This window comes from Salmo trutta, chromosome 30, assembly GCF_901001165.1.
Source record: "Salmo trutta chromosome 30, fSalTru1.1, whole genome shotgun sequence".
Taxonomy (NCBI): domain Eukaryota; kingdom Metazoa; phylum Chordata; class Actinopteri; order Salmoniformes; family Salmonidae; genus Salmo; species Salmo trutta.
The window spans coordinates 33358936-33381121 of NC_042986.1; the positions used below are offsets into that span (position 1 = coordinate 33358936).

Here is a 22186-nt window from a genome sequence, read left to right on the forward strand (position 1 = left end):
ATATCCAAAACAGACTTGGCAATTTCACCTATTAATGATTCCAGCTTCAACCATTAGAGGAGAATATGCTTAACTGGCCTTGAATCAGTGTCCAAGGGCAACTTCCTCCCTTATCTATCTCATGCATACCATACAGAATGGCATTTCCCGCATTGGTCTGAATAATACCCACTGTGGTGAAGAAGTATGGAAGCTGCGGAGAGAAAAGTACGTAGTCTGTTTTCTTTAACTCTTAGACGGTGTGTGTGACTTTTATTAAAACCCTCTGCTTTCCCAGATTTGCAGATTCCGTGTATTCCCTCGCGTCGTGCAACCATATAAGGGGAGTACCGGCCATAAAAGGAATGGAATGACTTCAGGGCTGGGTTATAGGAATTTACACCATGTCTTTAGGCTGGTTCTTAGCGCATGGCTTCACAATGCAGCACATTTCCCAGCTTTGGCTTTCAGTCAACACAGAGTTATTTTATTGCGTTTTCCAGCTTGACAGCTAAAACGAACAATGAAAACTCTGGTGCAGCATACAAAGAACATGGTCCTTGTCAAATCAATGACCAATAAGTATTTGTCTCAAACATTAATCTGTAGTGATGGGCACCGATATGCAAAGTCCATATCAGCTGCATTTTCCCATTTGATATCGATATAATATAGGAATATAGGAAACACTTTGTAGGCTACATATTGTTTACCCCAGTTGCAATAAAAAACAACAACATTGCAACTGTGTTCAGTTTTTTGTCAACTTCCATATCTCTGTGGAGTCCAGTCAACTGGACTTCCAACTTCCATATCTCTGTGGAGTCCAGTCAATTAGGCCAGGTGTGAATGTTCTTGGAGTATAAAACCTACCCAAACAGTTTGAATACAATGGGAAGCCCATCTGCTGTTTATGTCCGATCAGCAGGCAATTAACTATGCTATGTTAAGAGCAGATGACAATGTCTGTGAGGGGGTTTTGCACATGGAACAGTCATGTATGCTTGTTTACATAATTAATGTATATTAACAGGAAGGATTAGGAAGGATGAACCATTATTACTATATGCCTTGCAACTGCATTTTCTCCCTCATCCTCAATGGTTCAGAAAGAGGTCGAGGGAAGTGGAATTCAGTGTCTGACTAACTCTGTTCCGATCATCCAGTCTACATTTCTCCCTCCTCCCTCTCTTTCAATTCAATTCATAGCTTTATTGACATGGGAAACGTGGTTACATTGCCATAGCAAGTGAAATAGATAATAAACAAACACAAATCACTCCGACAGAGCCAAAGGCATGCTCCATTCAAAGTCAGCAGTCTAGTTAGTTGCATCACCAAGGCATTGGTGGTTCAGTGGTAGAATTCTCGCCTGCCACGCGGGAGGCCCGGGTTCGATTCCCGGCCAATGCAGGGACACTTTTTGAAGTGTTGTAAGATTTCTCATAGAAGTAATAAGTACATGTCATTATTTACATAGCAGCTACATTTTACATGCTTCCTCATAAATTATCATATGGATTACATTTGAAACTCAAGTTAATTATGGCTATAGCTCTAGAATCATTATTTTTAGATCCCTCCGGTATCTCAAATAAGTTTATTTTCAAATCCAGGTCGTAAACAGGCTGATGTCCACAATCAGACATAAATCATAATACCACCTTTCAAAACAACTACTTTACTATTTTCACAAATGCCATGTCCCATCTGCTCCCCCTCCAACTTGACCCTTCGTCCCCTTTCTGTTTTCCTATTATATGGTTATTGGGGAAAGAAAACTGCTCTATTAAAGCATTGGTGGTTCAGTGGTAGAATTCTCGCCTGCCACGCGGGAGGCCCGGGTTCGATTCCCGGCCAATGCATGTATATCTTTTTAAAAAGTATTTTAGGTTCTACTCACAAAATTCAAAAAGGCACTCGCACATCTGAGCAATCTTGTTGCAGGTGCATGGCAACAGTTGAAACAGGATGAAGGAAAAAAGGAAACCGCACACTGTTCTTGATAGTATCACTGATATTTAATAAGCTTACGTATTGGCCTCACGGCCTTCGTCAGAGCTTTTGTGAATTTTCTAAAACAGCACCTCTATGTAGACCTAGCCCCACCCACATCCGTTCCACGTATGGAAAGGAGTTGGAGGCAAAGGAAAAATAAATAAGTGCATTACTGAGTTGTCTCTGAATTTCTTCTTTCTACTCACAGAAATAAGTGCTGAAAATTTGTTCCAATATAAAAATAACTACCATGTATTTGCTTACATACAATACATGGCCAAATGTATGTGGACACCTGCATGTCAAACATCTCATTCCATAATCATAGGCATTAATATGGAGTTGGTCCCCCTTTGCTGATTTTAATTCAGATTGTTTACTAGTCACATGTTCACAGTTGCAGGTGTGATTGTAGGGTACAGTGAAAATCTTAGCCTTCGAGCTTCAACATGCAGGTAGATTGATGAGGGGGAAAAAAACGTTTAATCCTTTTTAGAATGAGGCTGTAACGTAACAAAATGTGGAAAAAGTAAAGCATTGTAGGATTTACTCAGATTTCAGTCCCACCTGATTAACCTTTCTTTTGGATTGCATTTGTCAACAAGTTAATTATTGCTAAACCTCTAGAATCATTCTCTTAGATCAGTCAGGTATCTCAAATAACTTTATTTGCATATCCTCGTTGCAAACAGGCTGTAAGTACTATGTAACAACACTCTAATTACATTGTACTGCCTCTCATTTAATGGTCCTTCGAGACGGATAGCTAAATACTAACTCATGTTTTAACTTCTTGTTCACTTCATCCAGACTGTTATACCACTCTAGGGGACAGCTTCTCTATCAAAGCATTGGTGGTTCAGTGGTAGAATTCTCGCCTGCCACGCGGGAGGCCCGGGTTCGATTCCCGGCCAATGCATGGTTCCTTTTTTTTTTAAGGTATTTTGGGATCTGCTTACATAAGTACATGCTGGAGATTTCAGTCCAACCATGTTCCAATATATAAGTATCAAATCAAAATCAAATCAAATTTATTTATATAGCCCTTCTTACATCAGCTGATATCAAAGTGCTGTACAGAAACCCAGTCTAAAACCCCAAGAGTAAGTGTCAGTTGGCTTTTTCATAGCCGATACAAGTACCATGTATTTGTTTACATACACTACATGTTCAAAAGTATGTGGACACCTACTCCTTGAAAATCTAATTCCAATATCAGGGTTGCAGGTGTAATTGAAGGGTACAGTGAAAATCTTAGGCTTCGAGCTTCAGCATGCAGGATTATTTTATTTCACTAATGACAATTGTAATAAAAACAATATAATAGAAGTAGCACTATATACAGTGATGAATAAATAAATGTCCCTTGGGGTGGAGGCAGAGTAAAGACTAGAGGTCAACCGATTATTGGAGGACCAAAAAAAGCCGATACCAATACTGAATGAACAATGAACATTTATTTTTTTGAGCAGTATATATATACACACACACTGCTCAAAAAAATAAAGGGAACACTTAAACAACACAATGTAACTCCAAGTCAATCACACTTCTGTAAAATCAAACTATCCACTTAGGAAGCAACACTGATTGACAATAAATTCCACATGCTGTTGTGCAAATGGAATAGACAACGGGTGGAAATTATAGGCAATTAGCAAGACACCCCCAATAAAGGAGTGGTTCTGCAGGTGGGGACCACAGACCACTTCTCAGTTCCTATACTTCCTGGCTGATGTTTTGGTCACTTTTGAATGCTGGAGGTGCTTTCACTCTAGTGGTCGCATGAGACGGAGTCTACAACCCACACAAGTGGCTCAGGTAGTGCAGCTCATCCAGGATGGCACATCAATGCGAGCTGTGGCAAGAAGGTTTGCTGTGTCTGTCAGCGTAGTGTCCAGAGCATGGAGGCGCTACCAGGAGACAGGCCAGTACATCAGGAGACGTGGAGGAGGCCGTAGGAGGGCAACAACACAGCAGCAGGACCGCTACCTCCGCCTTTGTGCAAGGAGGAGCAGGAGAAGCACTGCCAGAGCCCTGCAAAATGACCTCCAGCAGTGTCTGCTCAAACGGTCAGAAACAGACTCCATGAGGGTGGTATGAGGGCCCAACGTCCACAGGTGGGGGTTGTGCTTACAGCCCAACACCGTGCAGGACGTTTGGCATTTGCCAGAGAACACCAAGATTGGCAAATTCGCCACTGGCGCCCTGTGCTCTTCACAGATGAAAGCAGGTTCACACTGAGCACGTGACAGACGTGACAGAGTCTGGAGACGCCGTGGAGAACGTTCTGCTGCCTGCAACATCCTCCAGCATGACCGGTTTGGCGGTGGGTCAGTCATGGTGTGGGGTGGCATTTCTTTGGGGGGCCGCACAGCCCTCCATGTGCTCGCCAGAGGTAGCTTGACTGCCATTAGGTACCGAGATGAGATCCTCAGACCCCTTGTGAGACCATATGCTGGTGCGGTTGGCCCTGGGTTCCTCCTAATGCAAGACAATGCTAGACCTCATGTGGCTGGAGTGTGTCAGCAGTTCCTGCAAGAGGAAGGCATTGATGCTATGGACTGGCCTGCCAGTTCCCCAGACCTGAATCCAATTGAGCACATCTGGGACATCATGTCTCGCTCCATCCACCAACGCCACGTTGCACCACAGACTGTCCAGGAGTTGGCAGATGCTTTAGTCCAGGTCTGGGAGGAGATCCCTCAGGAGACCATCCGCCACCTCATCAGGAGCATGCCCAGGCGTTGTAGGGAGGTCATACAGGCACGTGGAGGCCACGCACACTGAGCCTCATTTTGACTTGTTTTAAGGACATTACATCAAAGTTGGATCAGCCTGTAGTGTGGTTTTCCACTTTAATTTTGAGTGTGACTCCAAATCCAGACCTCGATGGGTTGATAAATTGGATTTCCATTGATAATTCTTGTGTGATTTTGTTGTCAGCACATTCAACTATGTAAAGAAAAAAGTATTTAATAAGATTATTTCTTTCATTCAGATCTAGGATGTGTTGTTTAAGTGTTCCCTTTATTTTTTTGAGCAGTGTGTATATATATATATATATATATACACACACACATATACATATACACACATACATATACACACATATACATATACACACACATACATATACACACACATACATATACACACATACATATACACACATACACACACACACACATACATACACATACCACACACAACCAGTCAAAAGTTTGGACACACCTACTTATTCAAGGTTTACTATTTATTTTTGCAATTTTCTAATAATAGTGGAGACATCAAAACTAAGAAATAACACATATGGAATCATGTAGTAACCCAAAAAGTTTTCAACAAATCAAAATATACACATTCTTCAAAGTAGCCACCCTTTGCATTGATGACAGCTTTGACATTCTGTTCTCATTGGCGGAGTGGACACATTGTTTGCAGAGCGCACAACCTATAAAACACTTGAGAGAAACAAGTTTTGGTTTATTTCATTCCATTTACGAGTTTTGTCAATTCAATTTAGTAATTGTCTTTTGTTTGGAGCGCTCCTGTCAATGTTGAGTAAGGACGAACGCTTAGTAGGCCTGCGAGCAAATGTAGGCATACTAAAATGTGCCTACTTGCAGATCTGATAGTATATTTGATTGGCTTAATAACACACCACCACTAATGAGCTTTGGAGCTTCTCAAAGTAATGTTTTCTTCACCTCAAACAGTGAGAAAGCGAAGTCTGTTTTTACATCCATTGAGAATGACAATAGTTGAAAAATCTTTCCAGCTCTCTCCCTTTCGATAACCACAGCATGAAAGGGAAATTTTTTTCGCTCTGATCTAGTGGAAATGTCATAAAATAGGCCTACCAGATTACTTCTCATCAGTGCTTGACTTAGACTGAAATAGATTAAGTACTCATTTTGGGTGCTGGTACTGTTTATATTTAGGTGCAGGATCTCCACAATACTTTTGAGCTAGTATTCTATAAGAGGAACAGGAGCTCAAGCAGTAGAACATTTGAGGTGCCAGTACTCAGCTCTGGTGAGCTCCTGCCCAAGTCAAGCACTGCTTCTTATCCCTTGTGCAAATAGCCTACAGCTGTGTCTGTCCCGAGCTCAATGGCGGAGGATACTTTGGAGGGTGCAGAATATTTTATACAATGTTGAAAGTCTGCAAGTGCAAGCTTCGGGCTGGACCCAAATTAATAGTTGATACAATGTTTTAAGTTCGTTGCAGACAGGCCATGCATAGCCAATGTGATTTATTGTATATTTATTTTTATCAGGATATTTTCTACCTGCAGGCTGCAGTTTTTATTTGTTGGCTTTATGTAGGCTATTTTTACATAGTTGGCAATGGCAATAGAAGTTCCTTTTTTGGTTTGTATAATTTTCATTTAGATTTGCGATATAAATATGTTATTATACATGAAATGAAACTGTTCCACAAAACTGTGGATATGGAAACCATAACTGGCACGCATATTGGTAGAAATGGTTATATAAATGGTAATTCCAAATGAGAAAGGTTGCCGACTCCTCGTGTAGCCAATTACCGGTAACTTCAGGAGAGTAATGGCAGAATCGGGGGGGGGGGGGGGGCGTTGGTGAGCATGATGTGGCTGGCTTTCTTTTTGTAATCTGTGATCGTCAGGAGCCTATGCCACCTACACCTTGTGTCCGACCCGCTGAATTTCTCCTCCACTTTGGCTCTATACTTGTTTCGCCATCTTGATCGATCTGCGTAAGTCATATTTGTCCTGTTTAACCAAACTATTGTTCCCGGTCACCTATCCCTGTTTATAAGCAGCATCTTTCTCTTTCAGTTTTCCTACAAGGCTGCTATTAATCCACGGGGTTTGATTCAGGTATGTTTTGAAAGATACTAATCGGTATCATGTCATCTATGCATTTTTGTATGAATCCGGTGACTGAGGTGGCGTATTTATTGTGAATTCTGATTGGTCAGACCAACGCTGTACAGACCTGATCACCGGAACTTCCCTCGAGTCTTTATTTGTAGGCGGGAAGAAGCAAGATGGAGTCATGGTCAGATTTTCAGAAAGGAGGACGGGAGAGGGCCTTATACCCGTGTTGAAAAGGTGTGTAGCAGTGGTCAAGAGTAGAATTTACGCAAGTTGGACAGTTGATGTGTTGGTAATAATTTGGGAGCACGGTTCTCAAATTACTTTTGTTAAAGTCCCCCGCAGCAATGAACGCTGCCTCAGGGAATTCAGTCTCCAGTTTGTTCAGGGTCCAATGAAGATCTTTGAGAGCTTTTTTGGTATCAGCTTGGGGCGGGATGTACACAGCCATGGCGATAATCCCAGTAAACTCTCCCGGAAGGTAAAAGTCGGCGGAGCATAAAGTTCCTTGTATGTTTACCCCTTCGTACCATGAGTTAATGGTCATAAAGCAGAGCCCGCCACCCTTGCTCTTGCCAGAGAGCCCGCTTCCTATCCCGTCAAAAAACTGTAAAACCCCCTGGTTGTATATAATCTGGATGTCAGAGGAAAGCCAAGTTTCAGAAAAACAGAGTATGTTGTAGGATCTGATGGAAAAAGATCCTCTCTCTGACTTACTCAAGTTTGTTCATTTCTGATTGAACATTGGCGAGTAGTATGCTCAGTAATGGAGGATGGGTCGCCTGGCGTCTTAATCTCACTAAGACCCCGCCATGTACTCTCCGGTAGGACTCCCAAGCAGCTTGGCTCCTCGCAGAAGAAGTTAGTCCATTGCTCTGCTGTCTCAGGGAATTCGGCGAGGTCGGGTGGACGGTGAGTATCCAGCGTTTCGTATTCCAAAAGTTCTACCTGGGTGTATGTAGTAATGCACGAAACAAACGGATTGAGAAAATTAGATCTGCAATGTTTTATCGGCGCTCGAGGCGAGGCGCCCTCTGTCGGTGCCATAACAGCCTCCACTCTTCTGGGAAGGCATTCCTCTAGATGTGGGAACATTGGTGCAGGGACTTGCTTCCATTCATCCATAAGAGCATTAGTGATGTTGGGCGATTAGGCCTGGCTCGCATTTGGTGTTCCAATTCATCCCATAGGTATTCGATGGAGTTGAGATCAGGGCTCTGTGCAGGCCAGTCAAGTTCTTCCACTCCCATCTTGACAAACCATTTCTGTATGGACCTCGCTTTGTGCACGGGGCATTGTTATGCTGAAACAGGAAAGGGCCTGGTAAGGCACTGCATCGCAGTGCTAGAGGCATCACTACAGATCCGGGTTCGATCCCGGGCTGTGTCGCAGCCGGCCGCAACCTGGAGACCCATGAGGCGGCGCACAATTGGCCCAGCGTCGTCCAGGTTAGGGAAGGTTTTGGCCGGCCGGGATGTTTTTGTCCCATCGCGCTCTAGTGACTCCTTGTGGTGGCCGGGTGCATGCACACTGACTTTGGTCGCCATCTGTATGGTGTTTTCTCCGACACATTGGTATGGCTGGCTTTTTGGTTAAGCGAGCAGTGTCAAGAAGCTGTGTGGGGTCGTGTTTCGGAAGACGCATGGCTCTCGACCTTCACCTCTCCCGAGTTCATACGGGAGTTGCAGCGATGGGACAAGACGAACTACCAATTGGTGAGAAAAAGGGGTAAAAAAAAAAAAAATGTTTCCTTCACTGGAACTAAGGGGCCAAGCCCGAACCATGAAAAAGTGCCCTAGACCATTAATCCTCCTGCACCAAACTTTACATTTGGCACTATGCATTGGGGCAGGTAGCATTCTCCTGGCATCCGCCAAACCCAGATTGGTCCGTCAGACTGCCAGATGGTGATGCGTGATTCATCACTCCAGAGAATGCGTTTCCACTGCTCCAGAGTCCAATGGTGGCGAGCTTTACGCTGATGCTTGGCATTGCGCATGGTGGCCATGTAGTGTATTTTTACATGGTAGTCTACATGTTACATCATTTCTGATAACCTTTCATATGGATTACATTTGTAAACTCACTAATTATGGATAAACCTCTAGAATAATTATTTTAGATCACTTGGGTATCGCTCAAGTTTATTTTCAAATCCTTGTCGCAAACAGACTCTAGGTACTAGGCTATGTAAAAATACTACACATTGTACCTACCTAAAACTAGTCTACCATGCAAAAATACAAATGATTAAGAGACGGGCACTCTAAGTACATTGTACTACCTATAACTGGTCTATCATGCAACAACAACAACAAAAAACATATTAGAAGACGACGTCTGTTTTTAATGGTCCTTCGAGCTGAATAGTTAAATACTAATTCAACATTTGTTTCACTTCACCCTGACTGTTAGAGAAATACTCTGTCCCAGAGAATGATATATCAAAGCATTGGTGGTTCAGTGGTAAACTTCTCGTCTGCCATTCGCGAGGCCCGGGTTGATTCCCGGCCAATGTGTGGACTCTTTTGGGGTAAAGCAGGATCTCGCTACACACTTCAATTTAAACTCCTGAAAATACCCAGAAACACAAATCTAAGTGCATGAGCTATATCAACCTATTTTCAAACTACTTCTCTACAATTCTCTCCTTTCTGCTTTACTCCTCCCTTCTCCTTGTCCTTCACGCCACCCCCACTGTGTTGTGAGCCCTGGAGTAGACTAACAGAGCAGCTCAGCATTGGTGGTTCAGTGGTAGAATTCTCGCCTGCCACGCGGGAGGCCCGGGTTCGATTCCCGGCCAATGCAGGCATATCCTTTTAAGATAACTACCCTTTACACTCACTGGATGACAGGTCTTGGACAGGCACAAGGTCTGCACTATAAGCGGAAAATCTGTAGAATCACATTTTCAATAGACCAATAGGGGGGGGGGGGGGGGGGGGGGGGGGTCGATTTTAACCAATACATTTTTTAAATTTTTTGTGTGTTCTCACCTTGACGTTCAGGTCCTGGTCTAGTAGAATGTTCTCCAACTTCAGATCTCGATGGACCACACCATTCTGAAGGAGAGGGAAAGAGACAATCAAGTAAAGTACCACTATTACACACAGATCTTTACACACGCACAGATTCTTCACCCCCTTGATGTTTTTCTAGGAAGACACTGCTGTGTTGATTTAGGAACTAGAGAGCAGATGACATTTACACAAACATGGCCTGAATACATAAGTGGAGGTCCAGTGTGTGTTTGTGTTTTGTGTGTGATATCAATCATTTTGTAACACAGTTGCTGCATACAGATTCAAGAGAAATAGGGAACAGATGAAGAGAACAAAAGAACAGCTTGAGAGAGGAGAGATCAAAATGTTATTGTCTAATTGACATTGAAAGGTCATTCTCATGATATGAGTGTTTGTTTCAATGATTAATCCACGAGCATACAGTACTGGTGAATGGTCAACAGTATACAGTCTGAGTGTGTGTAAACCTTGTCTGTGTTTGTTAGTCTATTCCTAGCCAGGGCTTTGTTAAGTTATTGTTTCTGTTTGTCTTTCAATTAGCTTTCCTTCATTATTTTGGACTGTTCAGTTATCCCTCCTTCTGTCTTTCATTGTATTATCAAAATTAACAATCCAGCTCTATAACAAACCCAACATGGACAGATGATACCTCTAATGTAGTATAACGATATTAAAGAGAGAGGGAGAGAGAAAGAGGGGGTATAACAGTTTGCTACAGGAAAATATGAATAGCACAGCAGAGGTCAATTCAGGCGAAGAGTGAATGTGAGAGAGCGAATAAGATAAAGAAGCAAGGAGGGGGGGAGAGAGACAGACATGGATAGGGAAAGAGAGAGAGGTTTATGTGGCGTATCTTTTAAAAACGTTCCTTTTCCCCTGAAGCCTAAATACTTCCTGCTAAAACTGCATACCTCAGAAGCATTGTAAATAATTCACGCGTTCCGGAACATTCATGTCTATTTTAGAATACTATGAGGTCAGACACAACTAGAGGATGCAGCATCGAGCTCCAACGCTAAAATAGCGAGGGGTGTTTTTTGTTCTTCATTCTAATGTAATGGGTTGGGGGATAGATGGGGGTAAACATGCTTTGCAAACTCCAAATAAAATGACCAACATAATTTAGCCATCTGGTGTTAAGCAGTATCAGCTATGCGCTAGCTCTGGTGTGCACACATGTATATGGCGTATTCCACTGAAGAGTTTTATCCCAAAACTCTGCCAATAGGCGTTCACTATTTCCTAAGTCTCCTATTTCCTAAATTTCTGCACCAACTAGGAAATGTAGCTTTTACCACGACACAATTCTATAATCTATAAGAAAGCGTTTATAGATACTTCTGGTAGTGTGTGTCAGTGTGTGACTTTTAAAAAGCAATGTAGAAATACAGTTGAAGTGGGAAGTTTACATACACCTTAGCCAAATACATTTAAACTCAGTTTTTCACAATTCCTGACATCTAATCCTAGTACAAATTCCCTGTCTTAGGCTACTTTATTTTAAGAATGTGAAATGTCAGAATAATAGTAGAGAGAACGATTTATTTCAGCTTTTATTTCTTTAATCACATTCCCAGTGGGTCAGAAGTTTACATACACTCAATTAGTATTTGGTAGCATTGCCTTTAAATTGTTTAACTTGGGTCAAACGTTTTGGGTAGCCTTCCACAAGCTTCCCACAATAAGTTGGGTGAATTTTGGCCCATTCCTCCTGACAGAGCTGGTGTAACTGAGTCAGGTTTGTAGGCCTCCTTGCTCGCACACGCTTTTTCAGTTCTGCCCACAAATTTTCTATAGGATTGAGGTCAGGGCTTTGTGATGGCCACTCCAATACCTTGACTTTGTTGTCCTTAAGTCATTTTGCCACAACTTTGGAAGTATGCTTGGGGTCATTGTCCATTTGGATAACCATTTGCGACCAAGCTTTAACTTCCTGACTGATGTCTTGAGATGTTGCTTCAATATAGCCACATAATTTCTCTCTCATGATGCCATCTATTTTGTGAAGTGCACCAGTCTCTCCTGCAGCAAAGCACCCCCACAACATGATGCTACCACCCCGTGCTTCACGGTTGGGATGGTGTTCTTCGGCTTGCAAGCCTCCCCCTTTTTCCTCCAAACATAATGATGGTCATTATAGCCAAACAGTTCTATTTTTGTTTCATCAGACCAGAGGACATTTCTCCAAAAAGTACAATCTTTGTCCCAATGTGCAGTTGCAAACTGTAGTCTGGCTTTTTTTATGGCGGTTTTGGAGCAGTGGCTTCTTCCTTGCTGAGCGGCCTTTCAGGTTATGTCGATATAGGACTCATTTTACTGTGGATATAGATACTTTTGTACCCGTTTCCTCCAGCATCTTCACAAGGTCCTTTGCTGTTGTTCTGGGATTGATTTGCACTTTTCGCACCAAAGTACATTCATCTCTAGGAGACAGAAGGTGTCTCCCCCTGAGTGGTATGACGGCTGCGTGGTCCCATGGTGTTTATACTTGCGTACTATTGTTTGTACAGATGAACGCGGTACCTTCAAGTGTTTGGGAATTGCTCCCAAGGATGAACCAGACTTGTGGAGGTCTACCATTTTTTTTTCTGGGGTCTTGGCTGATTTCTTTTGATTTTCCCATGATGTCAAGCAAAGAAGCACTGTGTTTGAAGGTAGACCTTGAAATAAATCCACAGTACACCTCCAATTGACTCAAATTATGTCAATTAGCCTATCAGAAGCTTCTAAAGCCATGACATCATTTTTTGGAATTTTCCAAGCTGTTTAAAGGCACAGTCAATTTAGTGTATGTAAACTTCTGACCCACTGGAATTGTGATACAGTGAGTTATAAGTGAAATAATCTGTAAACAATTGTTGGAAAAATTACTTTTGTCATGCACAAAGTAGATGTCCTAACCGACTTGCCAAAACTATAGTTTGTTAACAAGAAATTTGTGGAGTGGTTGAAAATCAAGTTAATGACTCCAACCTAAGTGTATGTAAACTTCCGACTTCAACTGTAATTCTCCTTTGACCCACACATTTTTCCTCTGGTATTAGGAGTAGGATTTTGTGGGTTTAGCTGTGCAATGTTTGCCTGTTGCTTCATTTCACACCCTGAGAAGAGAAACTGCAGTGATTAGGATTTAGTGGGATTAGCTCACAGGTGACTGGTGTCACCTTAACTGGGGAGGACGAGCTCATTGTATTGGCTGGAACAGAGTTAATGGTATCAAACACATGGTTTACAAATGTTTTAATACCATTCCATTCACTCTATTCCAGCCATTATTGTGAGCCGTCCTCCCCTCAACAGCCTCCTGTGGCTTAGCAGTACCGTGTTTGCCTGTTGCTCTGTTTCACACTAAGTGGGTCAATTGCAACCAAAATTGAGCACTGCCTCAACATGAGGTGTACTCTCGTTAAACCATAAATATGCGCTAAGGTCACCCGCCCACACACCTGATCTCAATTGCAACCACTATTGGCCACCATATTACTGATCACTAAAGCTGATCTCGGTGTGTTAACGTTAAGTCCTGGATACTGCCAAAAGAAATGTACGACTATTTAGCCCTCTGGTGGGAATTATCTTGGGTATAAATTAAACATATTTGAGAAGACTATGCACAGATTTACTTATTTGACAATCATTCAATACAACTGAAATTAGGCATTTCCTCGTTTACCAGATAGAATCGACAATGTACTCTACACATTTTATTAATGTAAAGCTTGTTGGTATACTTACTTTTAATTTCCAATTTAGATAAAAACTTAATACAGTATGGTCATTTCTTATTAAAAGGGGAAAATAAAGTATTCCTAAACTGTCTACATCTAATATTGGTAGCTTCATCAAGCCAATCATGATTGAGTTAATATAATCTTTGTTGTCATTAAACGATAGTCTAATCAAGGTATGTCAATTGACAAATAATATTCTAATGTGGCCCAAACGCGGCAGGTAGCCTAGTGGTTAGAGTTTTAGGCCACTAACCGAAAGGTTGCTGGATCGAATCCCCGAGCTGACAAGGTAAAAATCTGTCCTTTTGCCCCTGAGCATGGCAGTTAACCATGCCACTGTTCCCCTGGTGCCGAAGACGTGGACGTCGATTAAGGCACCCCCCCACACCTCTCTGATTCAGATGGGTTGGGTTAAATGCGTTAGACACATTTCAGTTGAAGTCATTCAGTTGTACAATTGACTAGGTATCCCCCTTTCCCATGGACGTATGTCTATAATGTACTTTACTGCACAGTAAACTCAAGTGGAGTATAGTTCAGTACTACAAGTGAAGGGGGGGATCAATACAGTTACATAGCGGGATATTATTTTTGACTATATATTTTTGCGCTAGTTGGCTGTACCTGCACCAAAACTCCAGTATTGTTCCTTCATAGCTTGTTCTCCATCTTATTTTTAAATAGGGAACCAATTTGATTTCAGCACTTTTATTTCCATGATTGATGAAAACTAGTTTTATCATGGCTCTCTCTTGTCCCTCTGCAGCAGACATATTCAGTTTTCATTCAGACAGACAAGTATTTGATGATGAACGCCCAATCTGCAGAAAATACGGGAAACGTGTACCTCGCAAGCAATTTAATGAAGCACATGCAGACAACACACCCTGAACTGGCTACTGTACTGAAGAGAAAGGAGATTTGTAACGTTAGCTATGTTTTTGTACTTATTATAGCAAATGGTATATGCTAGCTAACGTTAGCTAGTTAGTTAACGTTAGGGCGGCTACTGTAACGTCAACATTAGCTAGCTAACGTAAGCTACTACTGTTTACTATCATACAAACTACAGCTAGAGCTGACGTTGTCTGTAAAAGTTAGCTTGCAGCTCTAGCTGGGATGGAGGTAGCTAGCTAGTGTGATAGTTAATGCTAGGCTTAATTAAGTTTATTTGCCAGGACTAGCCTGTGCTTGCAAACTACCGCTTCTCTCCTGACTTTTTGAGTGGCTGTGCGTTCTCCGTGAACAGCAGACGGTGCTGCAGCGCCGGAAACAAAATGCATTGCAACTAGGCTTCTAACTTAGTTTACATTGAGTGCCTATCCCTTTATAATCTGTAGGTAAAGACACCCGTGCAACAGAATATTTATTTGGGTAGTTTGAGTGAGTTTAATAGAAGTGTGTGTGTGTAAGAGCCTTTTTACACAACTATTTTGTGAGTTTGAGAGAGTGAGAGGTGTGCGTTTCAGAGTCTGTGTGACAGAGATAGAGAAAAGGGAGAAAGTAAGGGAGGGAATGGGGTGTGCGAGGGAGTGAGTGAGTCACAGAGAGAGGGCAGCAAGATTTGTGACCTGTTGCCACAACAAAAGTTCAACCAGTGAAGAACAAACACCATTGTAAATACAACTCATATTTATGTTTATTTATTTTCCCTTTTGTACTTGCACATGGTTACAACACTGTATATAGACATATGACATTTCAAATGTCTTTATTCTTTTGGAACTTCTGTGAGTGTAATGTTTACTGTTAATTTATTATCTACTTCACTTGCTTTGGCAATGTTAACATATTGTAGCGACCCGCACAGACAGTTGTGGGTTATGTGTTAGGCTATTAGTGGGTTGTGTCGTACTTACCAGTGTTCGCGGGGTCATGCCAATCAACTTGCTATCTGCCAATCACGGGAATGCCTGGAATGTTCGGATACCGGGCAGCCTGGTGGTTGGCGGAGTGGCGTGAAGGGGGGTTGGGCAGGGGGATGGAGCATTGGAAGTTAAGACCGGGTTTAGCCATTGTTCTCTCTCTTACGTCTGGGCTTCACAAGAGAAGGTCACGGTTCGTTTGTAGGGTACCTTTCATTTATTTGGCGTGGGCTACGGCCAAACAGTAGCCTGTGTTAAGTTGTGTTAATAAACCGTCCATTCGTTAACTCAATCCTCTGTCTGGACAATTGTTCCTTCATGATCTAGTCAGGTCATTACAATATGTTTCCCATGCCAATAAAGCCCTTGAATTGAATTGAGAAAAAAAGAGGAGCAAGTAAGAGTGTCTGTCAGTGTGACAGAGATTGAGATAAAAGGGAGAAAGCAAGTGTGTGTGTGTGTGTGTGTGTGTGTGTGTGTGTGTGTGTGTGTGTGTCTGGGAGACAATAGAAGAGAAAATGAAGACCTGTTTTTTTTCCCTCTTTACTTTCAGAATCAATGCAGGCCTACATGAATACAAACCCAGCCCACCCCGACCCTCCCAAAGCTGTTTGATAACCTGAAGCATTATGAACCACATTCAAGAGAGGACAAAAAGCTGTGTGGACCACATGCCAGTGCCAGAGAAGTGGGAATTTAAACAACTCGTGAGGAAGCTGAACCACAAATACTATATGTGCTACCGGAACTTGTTCATGAATACAGAGATACCAAAGCTCTACAGAGATACCAGGGAATCATAAAGGCTCAATTTGAAGACATCCACTGCTACTCATGCACCACTGATCTCTGGACCAGCAGAGCAATGAATGGATACATAGTTGTGACTGTTCAGTTTGTTGTTTCAGATACCTGGGACATGCAATCAATCATGGTGTTTGGGCTGAACAGCGACCACACAGCAGAGAGCCTAAGAGAAGCACTGGACAAGACACTGAAGGAGGACTGGGACTTGCTACTCACAGAAAATGCGTCCAATAACTGCAAGGCATTCTTAGATTACAATTGGATCCCATGTTTTGGGCACAACCTAGATCTGGCAATCAACAAGGCACTGAACATTGACCGTGTTGTGCAAGCTTATCCAAGCTACGGAAAATATTCAGGATTTACAAGGTCAGATCCTATGGATAGGCAGCAGGAAGCTAAACAGTATCTTCTGGGCTTACCAGACCACATGCTCATCCACGATGAACCAACAAGGTAGGGCTCAGCCTACGAGATCATAGAACGCTTTCTTACGCAAATTAAATCAAATGTCGAATACAACAGGTGTAGATTTTACTGTGAAATGCTTACTTACAAGCCCTTAACCAACAATGCAGTTCAAGAAATCGAGTCAAGAAAATATTTACTAAATAAAATACAGTAAAAAATACAAAGTAACACAATAAAATAAAAATAACAAGGTTATATTCTAGAGGTCGACCGGTTAATCGGAACGGCCGATTAATATATATATATTTTTTTTTTACACCTTTATTTAACTAGGCAAGTCAGTTAAAATCACATTCTTATTTTCAATGACGGCCTAGGAACGGTGGGTTAACTGCCTTGTTCAGGGGCAGAACGACAGATTTTTACCTTGTCAGCTCGGGGATTCAATCTTGCAACCTTACGGTTAACTAGTCCAACGCTCTAACCACCTGCTTTACATTGCACTCCACGAGGAGCCTGCCTGTTACGTGAATGCAGTAAGAAGCCAAGGTAAGTTGCTAGCTAGCATTAAACTTATCTTATAAAAAACAATCAATCATAATCACTAGTTAACTACACATGGTTGATGATATTACTAGTTTATATAGCCTGTCCTGCGTTGCATATATCGCTTAGGTACACGTTGCTCCAACCATAAACATCAATGCCTTTCTTAAAATCAATACACAAGTATATATTTTTAAACCTGCATATTTAGTTAATATTGCCTGCTAACATGAATTTCTTTTAACTAGGGAAAATGTGTGACTTCTCTTGCAAACAGAGTCAGGGTATATGCAGCAGTTTGGGCCGCCTGGCTCGTTGAACTGTGAAGACTATTTCTTCCAAACAAAGACAGCCGACTTCGCCAAACGGGGGATGATTTAACAAAAGCGCATTTGCGAAAAAAGCATAATCGTTGCACCACTATACTTAACCATAAACATCAATGCCTTTCTTAAAATCAATACACAGAAGTATATATTTTTAAACCTGCATATTTAGCTAAAAGAAATCCAGGTTAGCAGGCAATATTAACCAGGTGAAATTGTGTCATTTTGCGTTCATTGCACGCAATCAGGGTATATGCAACAGTTTGGGCCGCCTGGCTCGTTGCGAACTAATTTGCCCGAATTTTAGGTAATTATGACATAACATTGAAGGTTGTGCAATGTAACAGGAATAACGTTTTGTTTTCGAGATGATAGTTTCCGGATTCGACCATATTAATGACCTAAGGCTCGTATTTCTGTGTGTTATTATGTTATAATTAGGTCTATGATTTGATACAGCAGTCTGACTGAGCGATGGTAGGCAGCAGCAGGCTCGTAAGCATTCATTCAAACAGCCCTTCGCAATGCATTGCGCTGTTTATGACTTCAAGCCTGTCAACTCCCAAGATTAGGCTGGTGTAACCGATGTGAAATGGCTAGCTAGTTAGCCAGGTGCGCGCTAATAGCGTTTCAAACGTCACTCGCTCTGAGACTTGGAGTAGTTGTTTCCCTTGCTCTACATGGGTAACGCTGCTTCGAGGGTGGCTGTTGTCGATGTGTTCCTGGTTTGAGCCCAGGTAGGAGTGAGGAGAGGGACGGAAGCTATACTATTACACTGGCAATACTAAAGTGCCTATAAGAACATCCAATAGTCAAAGGTATATGAAATACAAATCGTATAGAGAGAAATAGTCCTATAATTCCTATAATAACTACAACCTAAAACTTCTTACCTGGGAATATTGAAGACTCGTGTTAAAAGGAACCACCAGCTTTCATATGTTCTCATGTTCTGAGCAAGGAACTTAAACGTTAGCTTTTTACATGGCACATAATGGACTTTTACTTTCTTCTCCAACACTTTGTTTTTGCATTATTTAAACCAAATTGAACATGTTTCATTATTTATTTGAGGCTAAATTGATTTTATTGATGTATTATATTAAGTTAAAATAAGTGTTCATTCAGTATTGTTGTAATTGTCATTATTACAAATAAATAAATACATTTTAATTTTTGCAAATTTGTTTTTCTATTTAAAATCGGCCGATTAATCGGCATCGGCTTTTTTTGGTCCCCCAATAATCGGTATCGCCGTTGAAAAATCATAATAGGTCGACCTCTACTCCAGGGTAATGGAAAGCTACGTGACTGTGACTGCTCACTACATCACAGAGGAGTGGACCTCCAGGGTAATGGAAAGCTACGTGACTGTGACTGATCACTACACCACAGAGGAGTGGACCTCCAGGGTAATGGAAAGCTACGTGACTGTGACTGCTCACTACACCACAGAGGAGTGGACCTCCAGGGTAATGGAAAGCTACGTGACTGTGACTGTTCACTACACCACAGAGGAGTGGACCTCCAGGGTAATGGAAAGCTACGTGACTGTGACTGCTCACTACACCACAGAGGAGTGGGAGATGTGAAGTCCAGTGCTACAGACACGTCCCCTCTATGAGAGTCACACAGGCACAAATCTGGCGCAGGTACTGCTGGGAGCAGCAGAGTGGAAGCTAGAGAGGCCCAATAGCAATATCCCAATCACCACAGATAATGCCAAGAACCAAGTAAATGCAGTGATAGAAGCTGGACTGGGGCCACAGATAGCTTGCTTTGCACATGTGATCAATTTCACATCCCAAAGGGGAATCTCAGTGAACCAGATGGACTGCCTCAGGAAGGTGGCTTCCTTTTTCCACCGAAGCACAACAGCCGCTCATGTGCTTAAGACCAAGCAAGAAATGCTACAGCTACTGACCCACGAGCTCATACACAATGTCACAACAACATGGACCTCCACTTATGACATGTTGGAGAGCTATCTTGAGCAGCAGGCAGCTGTATCCTCTGCACTGACAGACAAGACCCTGAAAAAACATAAAGACATCGTCACCTTGTCTGATGATGATGTGAAAGTGGCAGAGGAGGTCCTCCAAGTGCTCAAACCCCTCAAAAACGGTTACAACCCTACTGAAAACAAACTGCACCATCTGTGCCCACGATCCTACCTCTGAAAACAAGGATTCTACAATCCATGGCACCAAGTGAGGAAGACAGCACCATCACTAGAGATGTCAAGGCTGCCATTAGAGAGGACCTGAACCCCAGATACCCCTTAATGTACAGGACTACCTTCATAGATCTACTGCACTGGATCCAAGGTTCACGTCCCTGTCTCACCTAGACCCTGCCCTACACTGGAGGTCATACAGTGATCTCACCACTGAGATTGTGGCCACTGAAGAGGTAAAACATTTTAATAAAAGAGTGAATTACTTCAATAATAAATATAGTGCAGTCTAATCAGTCTATGCTATTGCTATTAGAATCATCCATTTTTGATTTGGAATAATAAAGGCTTTTATTAAATGTTCTTGACAATTATAGTTCTATGAAATCTGAAAATAAATAATTAGTGTTGTTGGATTCTGGGTAAACTTTGAACATTGTTATACGCATAAGCATAGTATATAAAGGAAGAGACTGTTTTTTATGACAGAAGTTAATGGTTCTCTGTAAAAAGACAGAGTGGCTGTGGAATGTGCTCAGTGGACAGCAGGGAGTCACGGGAGTACGATAGGTGATGCGATAGGTGATACGATAGGTGATGCGATAGGTGATACGATAGGTGATGCGATAGGTGATGCGATAGGTGATGCGATAGGTGATGCGATAGGTGATGCGATAGGTGATGCGATAGGTGATACGATAGGTGATGCGATAGGTGATACGATAGGTGATGCGATAGGTGATGCGATAGGTGATACGATAGGTGATGCGATAGGTGATGCGATAGGTGGTGATACGATAGGTGGTGATACGATAGGTGATGATACGATAGGTGATGCGATAGGTGATGCGATAGGTGATGCGATAGGTGATGCGATAGGTGATGCGATAGGTGATGCGATAGGTGATGCGATAAGTGATGCGATAGGTGATGCGATAGGTGATACGATAGGTGATGCGATAGGTGATGCGATAGGTGATGCGATAGATGATACGGGTGGACATCTGTGGATTAGGCGAAGGAGGGGTTGAGGTCAGGAGGTCAGATCCCCTGAAGGAAGTAATAAGGGTTTATTATCCTATAACCCTCTTCCTGTCGAACCATAAGATTTAAGGATTGGAGAGAAGGAGGAGTGCCTAAAGTAGAGTATATATACTTGTAGTAGTGGAAACATGTCTTTGTCTGAATTACAGCTGTAACGACCCTTTGGGAAGAATTAAACTCGGTTAAGCTTCTCTAGTGTCCGTGAGTTATTTACTGTGAAAAATTAGAACCTAACAGTTTAATAGATCAAGTAATTTTTTTCTGCAGGGTCAAGCCATAGAGCCGACAGGAGCAGACTCCTTCACAAACTAATTTGGCCATGAAGGAGCTTTTCGGGGAGACCTTTTCGAGCAAGGACACAGGCAAGACATTTGCCAACACCATCAAAGAGGAGGTGGCATCCTACAAGACAGCAAGCGGTATTCCAGTGGATGGTGATCCACTGGCATGGTGATCCACTGGCATGGTGGAAAAGCAATGTGTGTAAATACCCTCACATTGCCAAGATGGCAAGATTCTACCTGGCTGTGCCTGGCACTTCAATTCCTAGCGAGAGGGTGTTCTCCACAGCAGGGGACATAGTGACTGCAGAGGTCTCCCCTCTCCCCAGACAATGTAGACATCATCATCTTTTAGAAAAATGTGAAGTTATAAGCTCAGGTCTGCTTTGCTTTCTTTCTTTTTTTAACTTTGTTTCGATGATATGGACACAGGCTATTTTTTCATTCACTATTGTTCAAAGGAAAAAGGTATTATGCCTCATATTGTCATTTACAAAATAGCCTCCAATACCCTACTCAACAAACTTGATGCAGTCTATCACAGTGCCATCCGTTTTGTCACCAAAGCCCCATATACTACCCACCACTGCGACCTGTACGCTCTCGTTGGCTGGCCCTCGCTTCATACTCGTCGCCAAACCCACTGGCTCCAGGTCATCTATAAGACCCTGCTAAGTAAAGTCCCCCCTTATCTCCGCTCACTGGTCACCATAGCAGCACCCACCTGTAGCACGTGCTCCAGCAGGTATATCTCTCTGGTCACCCCCAAAGCCAATTCCTCCTTTGGCTGTCTCTCCTTCCAGTTCTCTGCTGCCAATGACTGGAACGGACTACAAAAATCTCTGAAACTGGAAACACTTATCTCCCTCACTAACTTTAAGCACCAGCTATCAGAGCAGCTCACAGATTACTGCACCTGTACATAGCCCATCTATAATTTAGCCCAAACAACTACCTCTTCCCCTACTGTATTTATTTTGCTCCTTTGCACCCCATTATTTCTACTTTGCACTTTCTTCTACTACAAATGTACCATTCCAGTGTTTTACTTGCTATACTGTATTTACTTTGCCACCATGGCCTTTTTGCCTTTACCTCCCTTATCTCACCACATTTGCTCACATTGTATATAGACTTA

At 42.3% G+C, this 22186-nt stretch overlaps 1 protein-coding gene and 4 non-coding genes across 5 annotated transcripts in view; 4 read left to right on the top strand and 1 right to left on the bottom strand.

The window, feature by feature from the left end:
• Nucleotides 1-22186, bottom strand: part of LOC115168530 (NUAK family SNF1-like kinase 1) — a 73280-nt gene that overhangs the window by 23843 nt on the left and 27251 nt on the right. Inside the window, exon 4 of the mRNA XM_029723904.1 lies at nt 9835-9900. Coding sequence (XP_029579764.1) covers nt 9835-9900 — 66 coding nt within the window. The remainder of the gene's footprint in view (nt 1-9834; nt 9901-22186) is intronic.
• trnag-gcc (transfer RNA glycine (anticodon GCC)) lies at nt 1322-1392 on the top strand. The gene has a single exon. It is a non-coding gene; the product is annotated as a tRNA-Gly (tRNA).
• Nucleotides 1774-1844, top strand: trnag-gcc (transfer RNA glycine (anticodon GCC)). Its single transcript has one exon. It is a non-coding gene; the product is annotated as a tRNA-Gly (tRNA).
• Nucleotides 2826-2896, top strand: trnag-gcc (transfer RNA glycine (anticodon GCC)). The gene has a single exon. It is a non-coding gene; the product is annotated as a tRNA-Gly (tRNA).
• trnag-gcc (transfer RNA glycine (anticodon GCC)) lies at nt 9576-9646 on the top strand. Its single transcript has one exon. It is a non-coding gene; the product is annotated as a tRNA-Gly (tRNA).